Source organism: Thalassophryne amazonica, chromosome 17, assembly GCF_902500255.1.
Source record: "Thalassophryne amazonica chromosome 17, fThaAma1.1, whole genome shotgun sequence".
Classification (NCBI taxonomy): domain Eukaryota; kingdom Metazoa; phylum Chordata; class Actinopteri; order Batrachoidiformes; family Batrachoididae; genus Thalassophryne; species Thalassophryne amazonica.
This window is the reverse complement of record NC_047119.1, coordinates 20,351,483-20,369,172: the sequence shown is the minus strand read 5'-3', so window position 1 is coordinate 20,369,172 and position 17,690 is coordinate 20,351,483. Positions and strand designations below refer to the sequence as shown.

The 17,690-nt window shown below is 39.3% G+C and overlaps 1 protein-coding gene across 2 annotated transcripts in view; it reads left to right on the top strand.

The window, feature by feature from the left end:
• The window catches only part of LOC117528991 (potassium/sodium hyperpolarization-activated cyclic nucleotide-gated channel 1), a 243,987-nt gene that overhangs the window by 202,547 nt on the left and 23,750 nt on the right, over window positions 1-17,690 (top strand). For both annotated transcript variants that reach the window (XM_034191674.1, XM_034191675.1), the window contains exons 5-6: window positions 5,608-5,754; window positions 17,450-17,690. In XM_034191674.1, coding sequence (XP_034047565.1) covers window positions 5,608-5,754; window positions 17,450-17,690 — 388 coding nt within the window. The remainder of the gene's footprint in view (window positions 1-5,607; window positions 5,755-17,449) is intronic.

The following is a 17,690-nucleotide window of genomic DNA, read 5'->3' as shown; positions in this document are numbered from 1 at the left end:
CAATGGACCTCAGCGCCTGGCCACAACAGAGATGATCTGATTCATTTACTGCTTTAGAAAATAACTCAAAAACAAACACAGCTTGTCACCTCAAGTATACTGAAAGTAAATTAGCATCAAAAGAAACAAACGTAGTGGTTCAAATCCAAACATGAGGTGCACTGTTTGTGCATGAATGCACTTAAGCAAAGTACAAATCATCTATCCTGTGGAAGGTAGGTGTCAGAATCTTTATCACAGCAAGACACATCAGCAGAGTCACCTTGGCTGCGACAGGAACAGGACATGCTCGAATACCACTTTATTAATTTATCCCTTGCATTTAAAAGCATTTAACGTTGTCATTTCATTACAATATGAAGGCCTGACCTTGTCAGCCTCTGTCATGGTCACTCCAATCTGGACAAAGCAAAACCCCTGTGTTTTTGGTGCAGTGTTGCAGTGCTGCGCTATGCAGCGTTCAAAACTAATGGGGGAGAAAAAACCACAAAAAAAGCCCTTAACATCATGCCTGCAGTCTGTATTCACTTAATATGTCTTTGTGGAATGAAAACGTGAGTGCAAGCACGGTTGTACAAAACTGTCAACATATAAATTAATAAAGCTGAAATTCAGTGGCATCGCAGAGCCTTCCTCATTCAATTTCATCATCCTGTCTGACAGATTTAATCTCTTCCTCCCAATAATCATCAGCAGGTCGAGTAATTTTACTGGACTAATAGCAGATCAGTTTGGATCTGCTTGTTGATTTGGCACAAATTCTACACTGGATGCCCTTCCCGACGCACTTCCACATTGCATGGAGAAATGTGGTAGGGGTGAAGTGCAGATGGTTCCCGGACACCAAGTGCACTAACCGCTTGTCCACCACCGTTGCACTGAGTTTTATGTCCTTTTGGCTGCCCTTGTTTTCACTCAGAGTTGCCACAGCAGATCTTGGATCATTAGTTCATGAATGTGTTTATTATACAGGGTATCAAGCAGCAGTCTCTTATTAACGTGATGAAAAGCATTTTTGTATATATATATATATATATATATATATATATATATATATATATATATATATAGTAGTATGTCCAAAATTCAGGGCAAAAGTTTAAACTTTTCCACTGTATGTGAGGCAAATTGTGCATTTAATAAACAAAACCTTATGTAGAAATGAATAACTGGTCATCAATTATGTCCACATGCGCTACGTGGAAACGAGGCGTCAAGGACAAACAGTAGATGTCACAGTGCTCACAGTTCAAAGTTGCTCTGTACGTGACGTACATCTGCTTTCCAGTGAATTTGCTTAATCTACATCCTGCTTTATCCTTTCAATATCCCTGCAGGCACTGAAGTGATAGCTTTTGAGGCTGTGAATGCCACATTCACAGTAAGAGAAGAGGCCGTGCGTAGCTGGATTCTGCTGGTTTGCTGCATGGTTGTGCATATGAGCAGCAGCAGCGGGGATGGGTTCAGGGTTCGCAGCCTCCGGTGGCATTTATCACTGCCACAGCTGGCTCGGAAACACGGGGCACAGAGGTGGAGAAGCGGCTGGAGATGGATGTGGGCATGAGGAATGAAGTCGGGATAAGAGCAGATGATGTATGTGAGAGGAAGGTTGAAAATAAAGAACGATGCGATTCATCATGAACCTGTAGTCGCCGTTGTCCGTAAATCGACTCCACCATCCTGGCTGATGAAAGCGAGCAAAGCCACGATGGTAAAGGTGGAAGGAAACAGGCTGAAAATTTGACCAAAGAAAAACCAATGGGAGAAGGTGCAAAGAAATGTGATGCTGAAGAAGCCAGCAAACAGCTTTGTGTCGATCATCATGTGTCAATTCTGAGTTATTCTTTAAAACGTAGCCAAAATGTACCTGAAGTCCTACACAAGGCTAATGGAAACCCAAATCTCTTTTAACCCAAACATGAGCGACCTCTTGAACGTAGACGTACACATACGTTTACATACACCTTGGCTAAAATAATTGAAACTCTGACTGAAAATGTTGCATTTGATCAAACAACATTTATGTCAAAATCTCTTAAAATGTAGCTATTTTTCCCATACAGTTATTTAAAAAACTAATAGATACTACAAGATAGATTCAGTAACCACTGGCAAACAATGAATACCTCTTTTCCCAGCATGGAAGAGTCCAAAAGATTCAAACAGTGGGGGGGCACAGCTAACCGAAAAGTTAGCGTCAGTAACCATTAATCTGCTAACTGAAAAGTTAACCTTTTTTTTATAACGCTAAACCGATAAACCGCTAAGAAATTTAGCAGAAGTTACCGGTAACTTTTAGTATTGACTCGGTCGCGGCCACATTGGGTTACAATGTTGCCTACTGATAAGCCAGTTGAGAGTTTAAGCGCTGCAGGGGCTGCTGGGTAAATTTCCCGGATCACAAACACAAAACAAATGCATGATAAATAAATAAAATAAGTAAATAAAAAATAAAACCTCAAAGACTGTCATCATCTTTGTCAAAAGCAGTAAATCATAGTATTAGAAGTCACAGTTTATCTCTATATTAAATATTTATAAACTGTTAACGGAGCTGCGCTCACAAACATAAAGCAAGTGCACAAAAATAAATAAATAAAATCACAAACACGGCCATCGTCTTCATAAAAAGCAGTAAATCACAATATTAATAGTCACAATTTATCTACAAAATCCGTGCAGTAATTTTGACATAATCCTACTAACAGTAATACTTCAAAGCCTATATAAAGTGAAACTTGATCCAGAATCCAAATCCGGATCCGCTCCAAAATTTAATGGATTCTTCCATAGCCTGATATCTAAATCAGCGCAGTAAATCAAAATCCATGCAGTAGTTTTGATGTTATTCTGCTAACAGACAGACAGACAGACAGACAGACAGACAGACAGACAGACAAATAGATAAACACCAATGATTTTATTACGTCCTTGGAGACAGAATGTAATACGGACACAAAGTATTTTGTTTTATATTTAATTAGGTTTTGCCATGGCTTACATGGGGGGAATTCATACAGATAACAATGTGCCCCAGTTGTATTTCATCAACAGAAACGCTTGATGATGGCGAGCACGGAACTGGACTAATTTTGTGGCAAAATATCAGTGTTTTTCGAGAGAAATAGAAGCAGAAGGAGACAAATGGAAGAGCAGCATATGCGCTGCTCCAAACTGTAAAACATCCTAGAGAACATAGTTTTCATGTACAGTCTAGCTGATAAAATGGGGTCTTAGTGCTTATGAATTCAGGCTCAGGACCAAAGGTGTGATTCCCCATATCAAGTGTGGAATATCAAAGCTGCCCTGTCATGTTCATGTGAGTCCATCACAAACTGCCTTTGCCACTCCAGACAAAATGTCTGCAAGGAGCCACTGCAAACACTTTCCAACATCAAGTGCCATCCCAAAATAAATCAATTTCCCACAAACAAAGCCCTAACCCCTTATCACCTTTCCGCAGCTGTGAGGGGAATCAATGAGGAAGCTGTTTCAACTCCTCTTTTTCAATGACAAATTTCGTTCTGTGGGCAATCTTTGCGTCACACCGGCCACACGGGCTACAGTCCTCACGGGTGACAGTTGCTCTCACCTCCTGCTCTGCACTGACCGCCTGAGGCAATGTGAGAAAGCAGAATTTAATTTCCTTTCCCCGGGTCATTCCGGCTGGTAAAACTGACAGAAAAGTGATCAAAATGCATGAGCATCACCATTTGTGTTGACATTTCTTCTGCGGGTCAATAATTGCTTTCTGGTTTTGGTGCATTGAATTCTCACTCCAGCTGAGATTCAGTTAATTACCAGGAAATCACATTTTGCATTTGTGATTTGTGATGTCTCTTTGCATTTGCATTTATTACTCCCAATAACAACTGGGACTATTATTATATATTGCATATTCAAACTGCATATTCGTTTTGTGAATTGTTCTGTAATTTATGTCTGTGCCCAAACAGAGGGTCATCCCTTTGAGTCTGGTCTGCTTGAGGTTGCTTCCTCAGAGGGAGTTTTTCCTTACCACTGCTGCTCTGGGGGTTAATAAGATTAGACCTTACTTGTGTGATGCGCCTTGAGGCAACTCTGTTGTGATTTGGCGCTATATAAATGAAAATAAATTGAAATTGAAATTATTAAGTGATTATGTGTTGCTTTTATTGCAAAATATTCATACCATAAAAAATGTGCATTTAAAATAAAATGGCAGTGTAACCATGTCTTCAAGTTACTTTTTCAAGCAAGAGATTGTGTGATATAAAAGACATAATAGTTAGGATTGAGAACCTGAATTAAAGAGCTATGATTCTTTCGGTAATGACAATAAAGATTATGTTTCCAGCGTTTAGCCTGTACATGGCTCTGTAAGATACAGTACTACTGTGTTGTAGTACTTGAGCTTGGCTTTGGGAATGGGCTTGAGGCTACTTTTTGAAGAAGTTTTCACTCTGTCTTGTCTCAGTCTCAAACATAGAGATCTCTGGATTTTATTGCAAGGCTGTCTAGATCACAATGACAAGGATATCACTAAATGACCCCCCATTAGGCCATTCAGTGTTTGTCCTCTTCGGATTAGGCACCTTATGTTGTTTTGAAAACATATAATAGCTGAGATGATCAGACCTCATTTGAAGCTCACATATTTATTAAAGTGCAGTCTAAAATCTGTAAAAAAAAAAAAAAAAAAGACTCTCTCAACACTCAACAAGTGTTCCTATACATAAAGATTTTACATAAAATTACTATATGGTCCTGCAAAAGACTGGCAACCTATTCAGGGTGTACCCTGCCTCTAGTCCTGTGACCACTTGGGTATATTGGGTATTTACAGGTTGTTCCATTTTCTACATTGATGTACCTATGTACTGGTCTTGACCTGATGTTAACTTCTCAATTTCTGAGTGTTGTCTTGGTCTGTATGCACTTTGGTCTTGGTCATGACTTGGTGTTGTTGGTTTCTGTGGTCTTGACACCAACACTGGCACTCCCTTACATATACTTGGCAGAGTGATAAATGTGCACTTTTATACGAGTTACCTGATCATCCCACGTCACATTTAATTGAAGTATTTAACATATGCACCCACTTGCATCATGAAAACTCAATATTTTCATTTTTTTTAAAGCACAGAAATGACTACGTAGCAGTACATTTCAAGCATGTCTCAAAAGAGGCAATTCAGTATTATGCTAAATCTCTCAAGGATCAGTTATACCTCAGTTGTTCACATTAGATTGTGCTTTCATTGCCTATTTGGACAGAAATTCCTGCTTAGATGAGATCATTGAAACTGGTAACTTGCCCTGACATAGCTCCCTGCCTGTACTTGTTCCTACTTTCCTTCACCACCTGCCTCCTTCTCTCACCTCCCTAAAGAATCAGGACATGGCACCGAGATGATGTGAGAGCACGGTTTGTCCTCAATACAGAGGTACAAACACAGTCCGTATGCAGACAAACTGTTTCACGGGACGCTACTTTATATACAAGGTGTACTTGGGAAAACACTGCATTAGAACTTCTCATGTTTTATGTATTAATAGATAAACTCTTGTTAGTGCTGACCACTGTGTCTTCAAACTGATATTTAATGACCTCCTTTGTCTCCCCAGTACAAGCAAGTGGAGCAATACATGTCCTTCCACAAGCTTCCTGCAGACATGCGGCAGAAAATCCACGACTACTACGAGCATCGCTACCAAGGCAAAATCTTCGATGAGGACAACATTCTCAGTGAGCTCAACGACCCACTCAAAGAGGTGAAACAACTCGTCTCGATGCACCACAGTAGCTCATTTCCAATTATGGAAACAGTTCGGCTAATGAGCTAACAGCTAATGAGCAAAGCTATGTTTTTTTTGATAGTGGATTAGCTTTTCTGATAACTTTGAAAACTATTAGACCAATTAGCTTCAACTACATTTAGTTCCGCTAAAGCCCCCTGACGCTTGCACGACTTTGATGCACGCACATTATCATGACGATCTCACTCGCTGTGTTCCCAGCTGGACGCCGTGCTTTGTCCCACTGGCTGCCACATGTTGTGCGCTGGATGCTGCATATATAAAATAGTTATTTTGTAGCGGATTAATCATTTTCTGTCTGAGTTAGCTTCCTGAATCACTCCAATTTATGCTTTTCTCCACCTCATTCAGTGCACACATGCGTGCGCTGAACGAGGTGGAGAAAGCATTTGGCGCCGTCTAAAAAGGTAATTATTTGTCATGCTTATATTGTCATAGCTTGGCAAAACAGTTGCATGTTCTTTTCTTCTTGTTTGCAGCTGTAAAAGTATGTTTATGGATATATTTAATGTCTCGTTATAATCGTTCAGATGAGCTGTGCTCTGATGCGGTGCGCTGATGCAACCACTCGCACTGTTCACTTCTTTACTCGACTTGAGGAGCTGGTGGGTAGATTGTGCTATGTTCACTACCACTTCATGTTTGTTGCACGACATTTATGCGTGAAAGATTTTTTGAACATTTCAAAATTCTCTTTGCACAATTGCACGTGCCACCGCCCCTCTCACGTTCAGTCTACACCCGTTAATGACAGGTTTACTCTCCTGCACAACAGTGCGTGCATCAAAGCCGTGCAAGTGTCAGGGGGCCTTAACTTTAAGTCTAAGGTAGCATAATTAAAAATGTTATAGGCCTAAGTAAAAGGCACCATCATTTACATTTGTTAAATGTACTACAAATTCCTACAGTCATTTATGTTATAAGTAAGAAAACATATAGCTTTTATCATAGAACTTTGTCTATTAAATCTCCAGTTCAACAAATCCAGTCTAGATTTCTCTCATATTATCTATCTATAAAGCAAGACATGGTTGTGTCTGTGTATGTGGCTCGCATGTCTCTGACTGTTCATCAGATTGACCTCAGCTTTTGGATATGGCTTGCACATGGCACGATGATGTGCATCCTTTATTATGAAAAGTTTGGGGATTCATTTTCCAAACCTTTATTTTGAAACCTTTATTTTGAATAACATTGTAACATTCGTGCTTCCAAGATGGCGTGGCTAGCTGATGTTGGTAGCAAAGTTAAACAACATCAGGTAGTTCATGTTACTCAAGCCATTTCACAATAAAACGTTTAATGCCAGCATCCCAGCAAATACTTTTACTGTGAAAGGCATGCTGTCAGTGTCCCTTGCGACTGAGTTTAACTTGGCAACACTAAAAAGCCGTTAGCTAAAATCCGTTTTTTGATAACACCAACAAATTTCCCACTATTTGTACAACGTTTCAGAAAGTGTTCTGGATCATTACCAAAATTTAATGACTTCTAAGTTAGGCCAAGATACACCCCTGGTAAAAAAAAAAAAAATTCATTGAAATCCCTTGAGGATTTTTTGAGTAATCCTGCTAACAAACCAACCAAAAAACAAACAAACAGACACGACTGAAAACATAACCTCCTTGGTGGAGGTAATAACAATAAGTACACCTCTTTGTACATCCCGCCTTCAAGCACAGCCTCATACGACCATCCATGAGAAATCTAAACTTCATATGGGCACTACACTTGTATTCTAAATGGTGAGATCATCAAGAACACACTACTTGATAAATTTATATTGTAAGGCCATAAGTCATTGGATTGTCTTTAATACTTTAGGAAATTATCCATTGAATTTCAATGTAATGTCACCATGGATTCTTTAAGATATCTCTTATTCCACAATAATTTTGTAAAACCATGTTTTGATGAGTTCACGCTTGTTACTCTTATTGTTTTAATTGTTTTATAGTTTTTACTATATATTTTTATTGTTGCGTTTTACTCTTGTTTGTATGGATATTATTTTTTCCGAATATTGGGGGTAATACTAAAAAATAAAAATAAAATAAAATAAATTTTATTGGTCAAAAATGTTTGTAAACTCTATAAATCATACATATTTGTTCCTGTATACACTAAGACTATAAACTAAACTGACACATTGAGCAAGGGCACCACCTTGACGAACAAGCAAATAAAAAACAAGCCAAAGCTAAATTCAGATAAAAGTTAGCAGTTCAGAGTTATTCGTAACTTGAGCTGAAAGTTTTAGCGTTTTCACAGTTAACTTTTCAGTACTGGTTAACTTTTGGATTAGCTGTGGCGACCACCGCTCGTCTCACCACCCGTTCTCATATAGCTCATTTTGGCTGCAAAACAAAAAAACAAAAAAAAAAAAACAAATACACACCTAAAAATATTTCAAAAGGTTTTCATGACAAGTGCTGTACGGTGGTCTTCATTTTGGAATCTGTTCCTTTCATTCAGTACCTTGTTTTGGCACCTTTTACACACAGAACCTGAAAATGAAATACTAAAGCCTGTCATCTCATTTTACAAGAGAAAGCGGAAAAAAACGACAAAGTGGATTCTCCTCAGCACCCTGGGCGAACCCAGTCTGCACATCCATGGAGACATTAAAATATGCTCTATTTCTGGTTCAGAGAAACATTTCCTGCTATTATTTTTTACTGTGACACGCGACCCGAGTTCTGGATTTACTACTTTTTTATTTACACTATTACAAGGTTCAAAGACATCAGAGCGGCAGAGATTCACTCCGGGCTGACCTCCTTGTGTCAGCTGATTATCTGGATAATTATTCATACTTAGACGAGGGGATGGAAATGAAGCATTAAGCAAGCGTAGGAATCGTGACCACCTATCACACAGCACATTAATTCACCTTGCAGAGGTGAATGCAGACACTCACGGGGATATAAAGTTATGACTTTAGACACACAATCCTACAGGCTTAGCTGGGTGTGCACAGCAAACAAAGTTAAAAATCTGCATCGAGGTGATGCCGCACAATGAAAACTGTGCCCAGGGGACTCATGGATAAAAAACAAACTGAGTCCCACCGCAGCAAAGCGGGTGACATAAAGGAGCTTACCTCGCCATTTCACATTTGAAAGAATTATGTTAGTTAAGCGTTATTGCAACAGTTTCTTCCTCCCAGAGAAAACCATAAAGACATCAGGTATTACCTTCCAGGCAAAGGATTGTAAACGTGCTTGTCCATATGGTGCACTCATTAATTTATACGGTGACTAATTCCTAGATATTGAGGCAGTTTTGGTTCCAAGAGACTTGAATGTTGCTCAGAACAGGTAATCCTTTCACAGCCAACATAATCATATAACATATAGCAAACAAGTCAAACTGTAGATTCATTAGCCTTCCTTCCTTCCTTCCTTCCTTCCTGCCTTCCTTCCTTCCTCCCTTCCTTCCTTCCATTTAAGTTTCAGATCTTGTAATTTTGTTGCTTTCCCTTCTAAGATCTCACTCCAACTTTTCAACTTCATTAGCTCTGTATTTTTGCACATAAAGATGATACATAACAGTTTTTACCTTATTAAGTACAGGATTTGCCTTATTACAAAAAATGGGCTGTTTTGTTATTTATTTATTATTTTTGCCATTATGTTTGCTATTTTTACACGAGGCCAAAATATGACCATCAGGTATTGCAAAGGCCTTGCGCCCGTCTGTCTGTGCTCAGCATAAGTCCAGTCCTATTACTGCCAGGGTCTTCAAATTCACACGGAACATTCTTGGAACACAGACCTTGGACAAGTTCAAATTCAAAGATGGCTAACCTTGAGGTCACATTCTGTTTCCTATTGTTATGCTCATACGGCCGAGGGTATTTTAGCATTACGTTATGTTTGTCTGTGCAATCATTACAACTACAAATGAAACTAGGGCTTACAATGAAATGTTTTCCAGTTGTTTGGTCCATTGCAATCACAAGGTGGTTTGTTTATTCACATCCTGTCCAGTACATAAGTAGTTTACAGGTTTTATAGTTGTGTATCTTTACACCACCACAGTAGAACTGAAATGGAGCAATCAAGATTTGCTTGTGTTGTTGACGTTCAGCTTTAATTCAAGGGGTTTAACAAAAAAATCACATTAGCCATTTTCATCCCATAAGTAAATGGTCAAATTACGATTGTTGTGAATACAAATCATCACTTTTACAGCCATTTTTCTGTAGATGTGCCTTTTTAGTTGTCACGGGAGTCTTGGTGGCTTCCCTCACTAGTCTCCTTCTTGCACCAACGTTGAGTTTTTGAGAACTCCAGATGGGTTTATCTTAAGACGCCATACTGTTTCTATTTCCTAACAATTCATGTAAGATAACTTGTCTCATGAAAACTGGTGATCATTTCTATTAGCAATAGCCCTTATATTTAGTTTGTGTAATTATTTATGGCCCCTGTGAACATAATTATTTATGGCCTCTGTGAACAGGTTTTGTAGTTGTGCATATTTACACCACCACAGTAGAACTGAAATGGAACAATCAATATTTGCTTGTGTTGCAAATGTTCAGCTTTAATTCAAGGGGTTTAACAAAAACTCACATTAGCCATTTTCATCCCATAAGTAATTGGTCAAATTAGGATTGTTGTGAATACAAATCATCACTTTTACAGCGAGTTTTCTTTAGATGTGCCTTTATAGATGTCACGGGAGTCTTTGTGGCTTCCCTCACTAGTCTCCTTCTTGCACCAACATTGAGTTTTTGAGAACTCCAGATGGGTTTATCTTAGAAACCCAAAGAGAAACATACTGTTTCTATTTCTTAATGATTCATGTAAATAAATACCAAGATAACTTGTCTCAAGAAAACTGGTGATCATTTCTATTAGCAATAATCCTTATATTTAGTTTGTGTAATTATTTGTGGCCTCTGTAAACATGGAGGTAATTCCTAAAAGATTAATAGAATATTTTTGTTCAAACCCCTTGAATTATAGCTGAAAGTGTATATGACTAGCACACTGTGGTTATTGCATTTTGGTGATGTACAGAGGTACAAATTGCATTAGTGTCCAAATACTTATGTACTGAACTGTTGTTTGCATTAGTGTGTCATATTTTGGCACAGACCAAACAAAAGACTCAGACGAACATGGTACAGTTTGCTTATGGTGACCATGCCATTTGAACCAATGAACAAATCCCAAATGTGAATTTGACGTTTTTGTGGTTTTGATATGAAAAGCCACTGCACAATACGTCATCTGTTGACGTGAAGTTTGGAGAGGTCTTCTTTTTACATAAACATTGTTTCACCTCCGGAACTACCTCCACTGCCGGTGTCGCAGACCGAACAGTCCGTCCTAAAAATCGGTCCTCCTTTTGCATCTGCACATGCGCCATTTCAGACCACAGCAGCACATCTGAGATTGAGTCTCTTCACTCAAAGCAATCAAATGGATTAATGGGATTATTAAACATCAGATGATAAAGGAAAACCTCTTAAATCATTCTATAGTTAGCTTTAAGCAGAAACGTGGCAAAATTCTGTGACGATCAGCAAGCAGTTCATTTAGCCGCGGCGCTCTGATCGCTTCCGTCGCCTTTTATGATGAAATAATGCTGAATTTATGTAGAAATGATTGTCGTGCAAAAGCTTCAAATATCTGTCACTGAGATAGATGATGACTGGACTGTAGTTTGAAGCAGAAACGAGGTGTTAATCTCTGAACTGCTTCGTCGGGGGGACCGATTTTTAGGGGGACTGTTCGGTTGGTGACACCAGCTTAAAGACAGAACAGTAGTGCCCCTCCCATCCGGTAATGGTACCCTTGATAAAAAATGGCAAGGTGGAGTAACTGTGCAACATTCCTACTCTGAATAGACGGCTTGAAAGGGGTTTATGATAGATGATTAAATTCTGCATACTTACAGTATTTACTTGCAGCAAAATTCATGCATTGCCCCACATTTTGAAAATGAGGTTGTGCATGTTCCTTTTCACCAAAGTACTACACAACTGGTGGTGCTTCCATGTTTTAGCATGCAATTTTAGTCCAACTGACCCTTCCCCCATTTTGTTGGATGTTGATGCCAATTTACATCAAACCGCCAAAGTCACCTTTGAAAATGAGTTTACTACAGTACTGCCACCTTATGTTTGAGTCACGTTAGACTGAAAGCAAGTGTAGCCATTACAAACAGGAAAAATTATGGCTTAGCTCTGGAAATTTGCCGACCGAACGTCCTTATTGCAATGAGCAAAGACTTTGTTGCAGATGATGGAGGAATAGATCATTGCAGGCTCTGCTACTTTTAGCAGCCAGACAATATTAATGCAGAACAAAAACCAGTGCAGTCTGACCCTTTCTATGTAACCAACCAACAAGAATTCCATCTGCTGCAGAGTAATCTTTTAGAAAGCCACATATTGAGATATTAATGCACACCTGGGGCATAAAAATCAGTCGTGAAGCACCAAGACACATCTGAGTCTCATACATCATTCATTATAAATCTGATATAAGCCCATAAGCCAGGTGTGTCTGATTTGGGCCGTTGTCTAGTCAAAGAATTTTGCCAACATAAAAATACAAGAGTCTTGTGACTGTAGGTACATGAGTTTAGCAGTTTAGGTCAGCTCAGTTTCTACCAACAAAGTTGCAATTAATTCAGTTTAATGCTTGGCATCTTTTCTTGGGCAAACCATTTTCAGATTGACTTTGCATCTTCTACACACCCTCCAGTGCTTTGCTCCTTTTCATCAATCTATCTTTATTAGTTGGCTATGTACCACAGGCTTTTAAGGTGGCAGTAATTAAACCATTACTTAAAAAGCCATCACTTGACCCAGCTATCTTAGCTAATTATAGGCCAATCTCCAACCTTCCTTTTCTCTCAAAAATTCTTGAAAGGGTAGTTGTAAAACAGCTAACTGATCATCTGCAGAGGAATGGTCTATTTGAAGAGTTTCAGTCAGGTTTTAGAATTCATCATAGTACAGAAACAGCATTAGTGAAGGTTACAAATGATCTTCTTATGGCCTCGGACAGTGGACTCATCTCTGTGCTTGTTCTGTTAGACCTCAGTGCTGCTTTTGATACTGTTGACCATAAATTTTATTACAGAGATTAGAGCATGCCATAGGTATTAAAGGCACTGCGCTGCGGTGGTTTGAATCATATTTGTCTAATAGATTACAATTTGTTCATGTAAATGGGGAATCTTCTTCACAGACTAAAGTTAATTATGGAGTTCCACAAGGTTCTGTGCTAGGACCAATTTTATTCACTTTATACATGCTTCCCTTAGGCAGTATTATTAGACGGTATTGCTTAAATTTTCATTGTTACGCAGATGATACCCAGCTTTATCTATCCATGAAGCCAGAGGACACACACCAATTAGCTAAACTGCAGGATTGTCTTACAGACATAAAGACATGGATGACCTCTAATTTCCTGCTTTTAAACTCAGATAAATCTGAAGTTATTGTACTTGGCCCCACAAATCTTAGAAACATGGTGTCTAACCAGATCCTTACTCTGGATGGCATTACCCTGACCTCTAGTAATACTGTGAGAAATCTTGGAGTCATTTTTGATCAGGATATGTCATTCAAAGCACATATTAAACAAATATGTAGGACTGCTTTTTTGCATTTACGCAATATCTCTAAAATCAGAAAGGTCTTGTCTCAGAGTGATGCTGAAAAACTAATTCATGCATTTATTTCCTCTAGGCTGGACTATTGTAATTCATTATTATCAGGTTGTCCTAAAAGTTCCCTAAAAAGCCTTCAGTTAATTCAAAATGCTGCAGCTAGAGTACTGACGGGGACTAGAAGGAGAGAGCATATCTCACCCATATTGGCCTCTCTTCATTGGCTTCCTGTTAATTCTAGAATAGAATTAAAATTCTTCTTCTTACTTATAAGGTTTGAATAATCAGGTCCCATCTTATCTTAGGGACCTCGTAGTACCATATCACCCCAATAGAGTGCTTCGCTCTCAGACTGCAGGCTTACTTGTAGTTCCTAGGGTTGTAAGAGTAGAATGGGAGGCAGAGCCTTCAGCTTTCAGGCTCCTCTCCTGTGGAACCAGCTCCCAATTCAGATCAGGGAGACAGACACCCTCTCTACTTTTAAGATTAGGCTTAAAACTTTCCTTTTTGCTAAAGCTTATAGTTAGGGCTGGATCAGGTGACCCTAAACCATCCCTTAGTTATGCTGCTATAGACCGTAGACTGCTGGGGGGTTCCCATGATGCACTGTTTCTTTCTCTTTTTGCTCTGTATGCACCACTCTGCATTTAATCATTAGTGATCGATCTCTGCTCCCCTCCACAGCAGTCTTTTTCCTGGTTCTCTCCCTCAGCCCCAACCAGTCCCAGCAGAAGACTGCCCCTCCCTGAGCCTGGTTCTGCTGGAGGTTTCTTCCTGTTAAAAGGGAGTTTTTCCCTTCCCACTGTAGCCAAGTGCTTGCTCACAGGGGGTCGTTTTGACCGTTGGGGTTTTATATAATTATTGTATGGCCTTGCCTTACAATATAAAGCGCCTTGGGGCAACTGTTTGTTGTGATTTGGCGCTATATAAAAAAATTGATTGATTGATTTTCCTTTCAAGGACATTCTGACATCAGATGATTAATTATGTGCTGTCCTTGAGCTGTCAACTAGCTCTCAAATCCTAAAAAATAAAATCTGATCCACACTTCGCACTGGATGAACAAACAGACGTTCAAAACCAAGTGTGTGACCCTGTTATTGCTGTGTGTGCCACCCTGTGTGCCATTTCATAGTTTCAGTACGCTCAGTTGTTGGAGTGGCAGATGTTATAGCAGACTTAGATACATCATTCAGTGTCATGCTGCTCATGTCAATTGAAGCCAAGTCAGTTCAGATGCTGGTGGTAGGCGTTACCACATCCACCACACCACGGAACCGCCCCAGATCCTGGATGCACAAACCATCTAGTCCTAGCCAGACAACTGCTACATCTGGGATCCCCAACACTAAGGCACCACTATGCTGTATTGTGCTCAAACAAATGTTCCATTTGGCCAAAAATCTTGTAGCTGACAGTCTCTCACAATGCATGTGATACTCCTCATCTTAGTCTCCTGATGAAGTCACTTCAGTGCTATTGAAGGATCCTCCAAAGCTATCTAGTCCATCACCTTAGGTCACTGGTTAACATTTAAGTCTTACAACCATATAGTAAGACAGGAAGCCCCTAAGGACTTGGACCTTCATTCTCCTGCAAAGACATTGGATCACTAAACACAAATGTCCAGTGGATTTATGACTCATAAGATCTTCCCAGGCATTTTTTGATCTCAAAAGTGGAGTTACAGATACTAGGTTCAAGGTCAACCAACATACCAAGCTATGAAGACTAACTTTATTCTGCTGTTGAGTCAGACTGCAGGCAGACAGTTGGGAGGGTCTGCTTTACCCATGAGTCATCTGTCAGTGTTTTTCTTTAAAAAAAAATAAAACATAGCCTTTAAAAGTGCCTCCCGGCAGCAATTTCTGATTTTAGTTAATGTACCAACAGAGAGGATTGTCTGACATTACCTCATGGCAAATGTATTATGTCAAACTAATGAAACGCTGCCAGAAATAAAATGACAAAATGCACATTGTCATGTATTTCTGGTCTCAGGCAAGCTGAAATTGTTTTGAAAATGGATCTGAATAATGTAAAACCAATTTCTAGATGGAAAAATTGTGGTACATTTAAACAGTTTCTTCTTGCCTAGAAACATATCTCTCACCCATTTTCTATGCCATGAGACAAATGTTTTAATAAGCATAGCCAAAGATTGTTCCCCCAAGAGAACTTGTGGCTGGTGCATGAAAACTGTTTATTATCCAATTAATTAGCCCCGGTGCGTGTCTGAGGTCAGAGCCCCAACAGTATTAGGTGACGGGATCTGATGTTGCGTGAACATTTCGTTGTGCAGGGAAGCATCCTGGAGACTAGTTATTGCTCTGACACTGTCCTGTTGTGACTTGAAGAGTGTTATCCTGCAAGGGTAGGTCAACTACATACCAGCATCACAGATAACAAATATCCCATCTTTCCATCTGCACAGCAATAGAGATGTGTGTATAAACAGAAAACATGTTTCTAATCTCCTGCTGGGTCTGAGGGGACGGGATGAGACCGGAGAGGTGGCCTACTGCTGGCACCAGAGGGTAACTCATCAGGGACCTGGCTAATGTGCCAAAATGTTTTCTTCTCGCCAGTGATGGGAAGTGCTTTCGCAGTATTAGGGGGAAGTATCATTATGTATGAGCTTCATCTATGTTTGCAGAAAAAAGGAGTGGAAATGGAAGATTTGTAGCATTTGATGTCAGCCATTACCTAACCAGTGTTACAATCAGGGCTTCAAACTGTATTTTAAAGTGGCCAATTTTGGGTTCACCCTTAAAGTTTTTATTCCCAAACCAGTGGGTTACTTGCACAATATTTTCCACATTCTGCTTAATACTGCTTTGTTGTTTTCAATCCAACAATAACATTCTACACCCGTGTGCCTGTAAATGTTTCCAAATTGAGCATCATCAATGTTCGTCAGATTTGCCCCAGCCAGCAAATTAGACCATTTAAATTAAATCCTATGCTATATATACACAACTACAAACTTAACAAAACAACAATTCATTGACTAGGTAATATTAACTAACATCAAATTCTACCTTTTGGTCATCACTGTGTTTATGTGTCTCATTGGGCTAAATTTTCTGCAACATTATAACAAAAATAAAATAAAATCTGCTGTGTAATGTGCACTGTTAACGGCACACTGCTGCTTGCTGCCTGTTTGACCAGGTAGATGCTACGTGCTACGGCTAAGACAGGCTGTTTGACTGGGGAGAGACACTACGTGCTACAGCTAAAAGAGCCCATTTTACATGGAAGAGAAGCTATGCAATACTGCTAAGACAGGCTATTTTACTGGGGGGAGAAGCTACGTGATAATGCTAAGACAGGTTGTTTTACCGGGGTGAGAAGCTATACGCTACTGCTAACATGATCGTGTTTGATTAGCCATAAAGTTTGGATGAAGCTGAAGAAAGTGGGGCACAGCAATACTCAAAGTACTGTGTCTCCTGTTTTTTAAAAATGGTCCATTTCAAATATTTTCCTGTTATACTCATGCTAAAATAGCACATACACTGTTAACAAGAGCTAGTCCAGAAATAACCAGGCAGTACTATTTGAAATGGGAAGTACATCACAAACATTAGTGCATGTAGTCTTTTAGAACCAAATGAAATACCAGCTAATAACATTCAGTGTAAGGCCAAGTGACATAATATGTAGATCTTCACAAAATTTCTATTGATGTAATCAATATTTGACTCTATAGTCTGTTGCTAATGCTACAGTTAATAAGCTACACTTTCCTGGGCACATTGTTGAGCCTAACTAGAGCTAGCTTCTCTCTAGCCCTTTACGTTAGCCTGTCCTCAACATGATAAAGATAACGTCTAAGACCAACATTTACAAGTTAAATAAAAAAGATTTACATTTTTATACCAAGCAATTTATCAATTGTGTGCGTTTTTATTATTGTTTGTATTTTTCGTTTTTAGTCCTTGAATGGTTCAAAGCCTTGCTTATAATGTTTGAGCAGTGCATTCTTTTTGCTTTCTTTCACCAGGAAATTGTCAACTTTAATTGCCGTAAGCTTGTTGCCACCATGCCTCTGTTTGCCAACGCCGACCCCAACTTTGTTACGGGGATGCTGAGCAAGCTGAAGTTTGAGGTCTTTCAACCCAATGACTACATTATCCGAGAAGGCACAGTAGGGAAGAAGATGTACTTCATTCAGCATGGTGTTGCCAGTGTCATTACCAAGTTCAACAAGGAGATGAAGCTGACTGACGGATCTTATTTTGGAG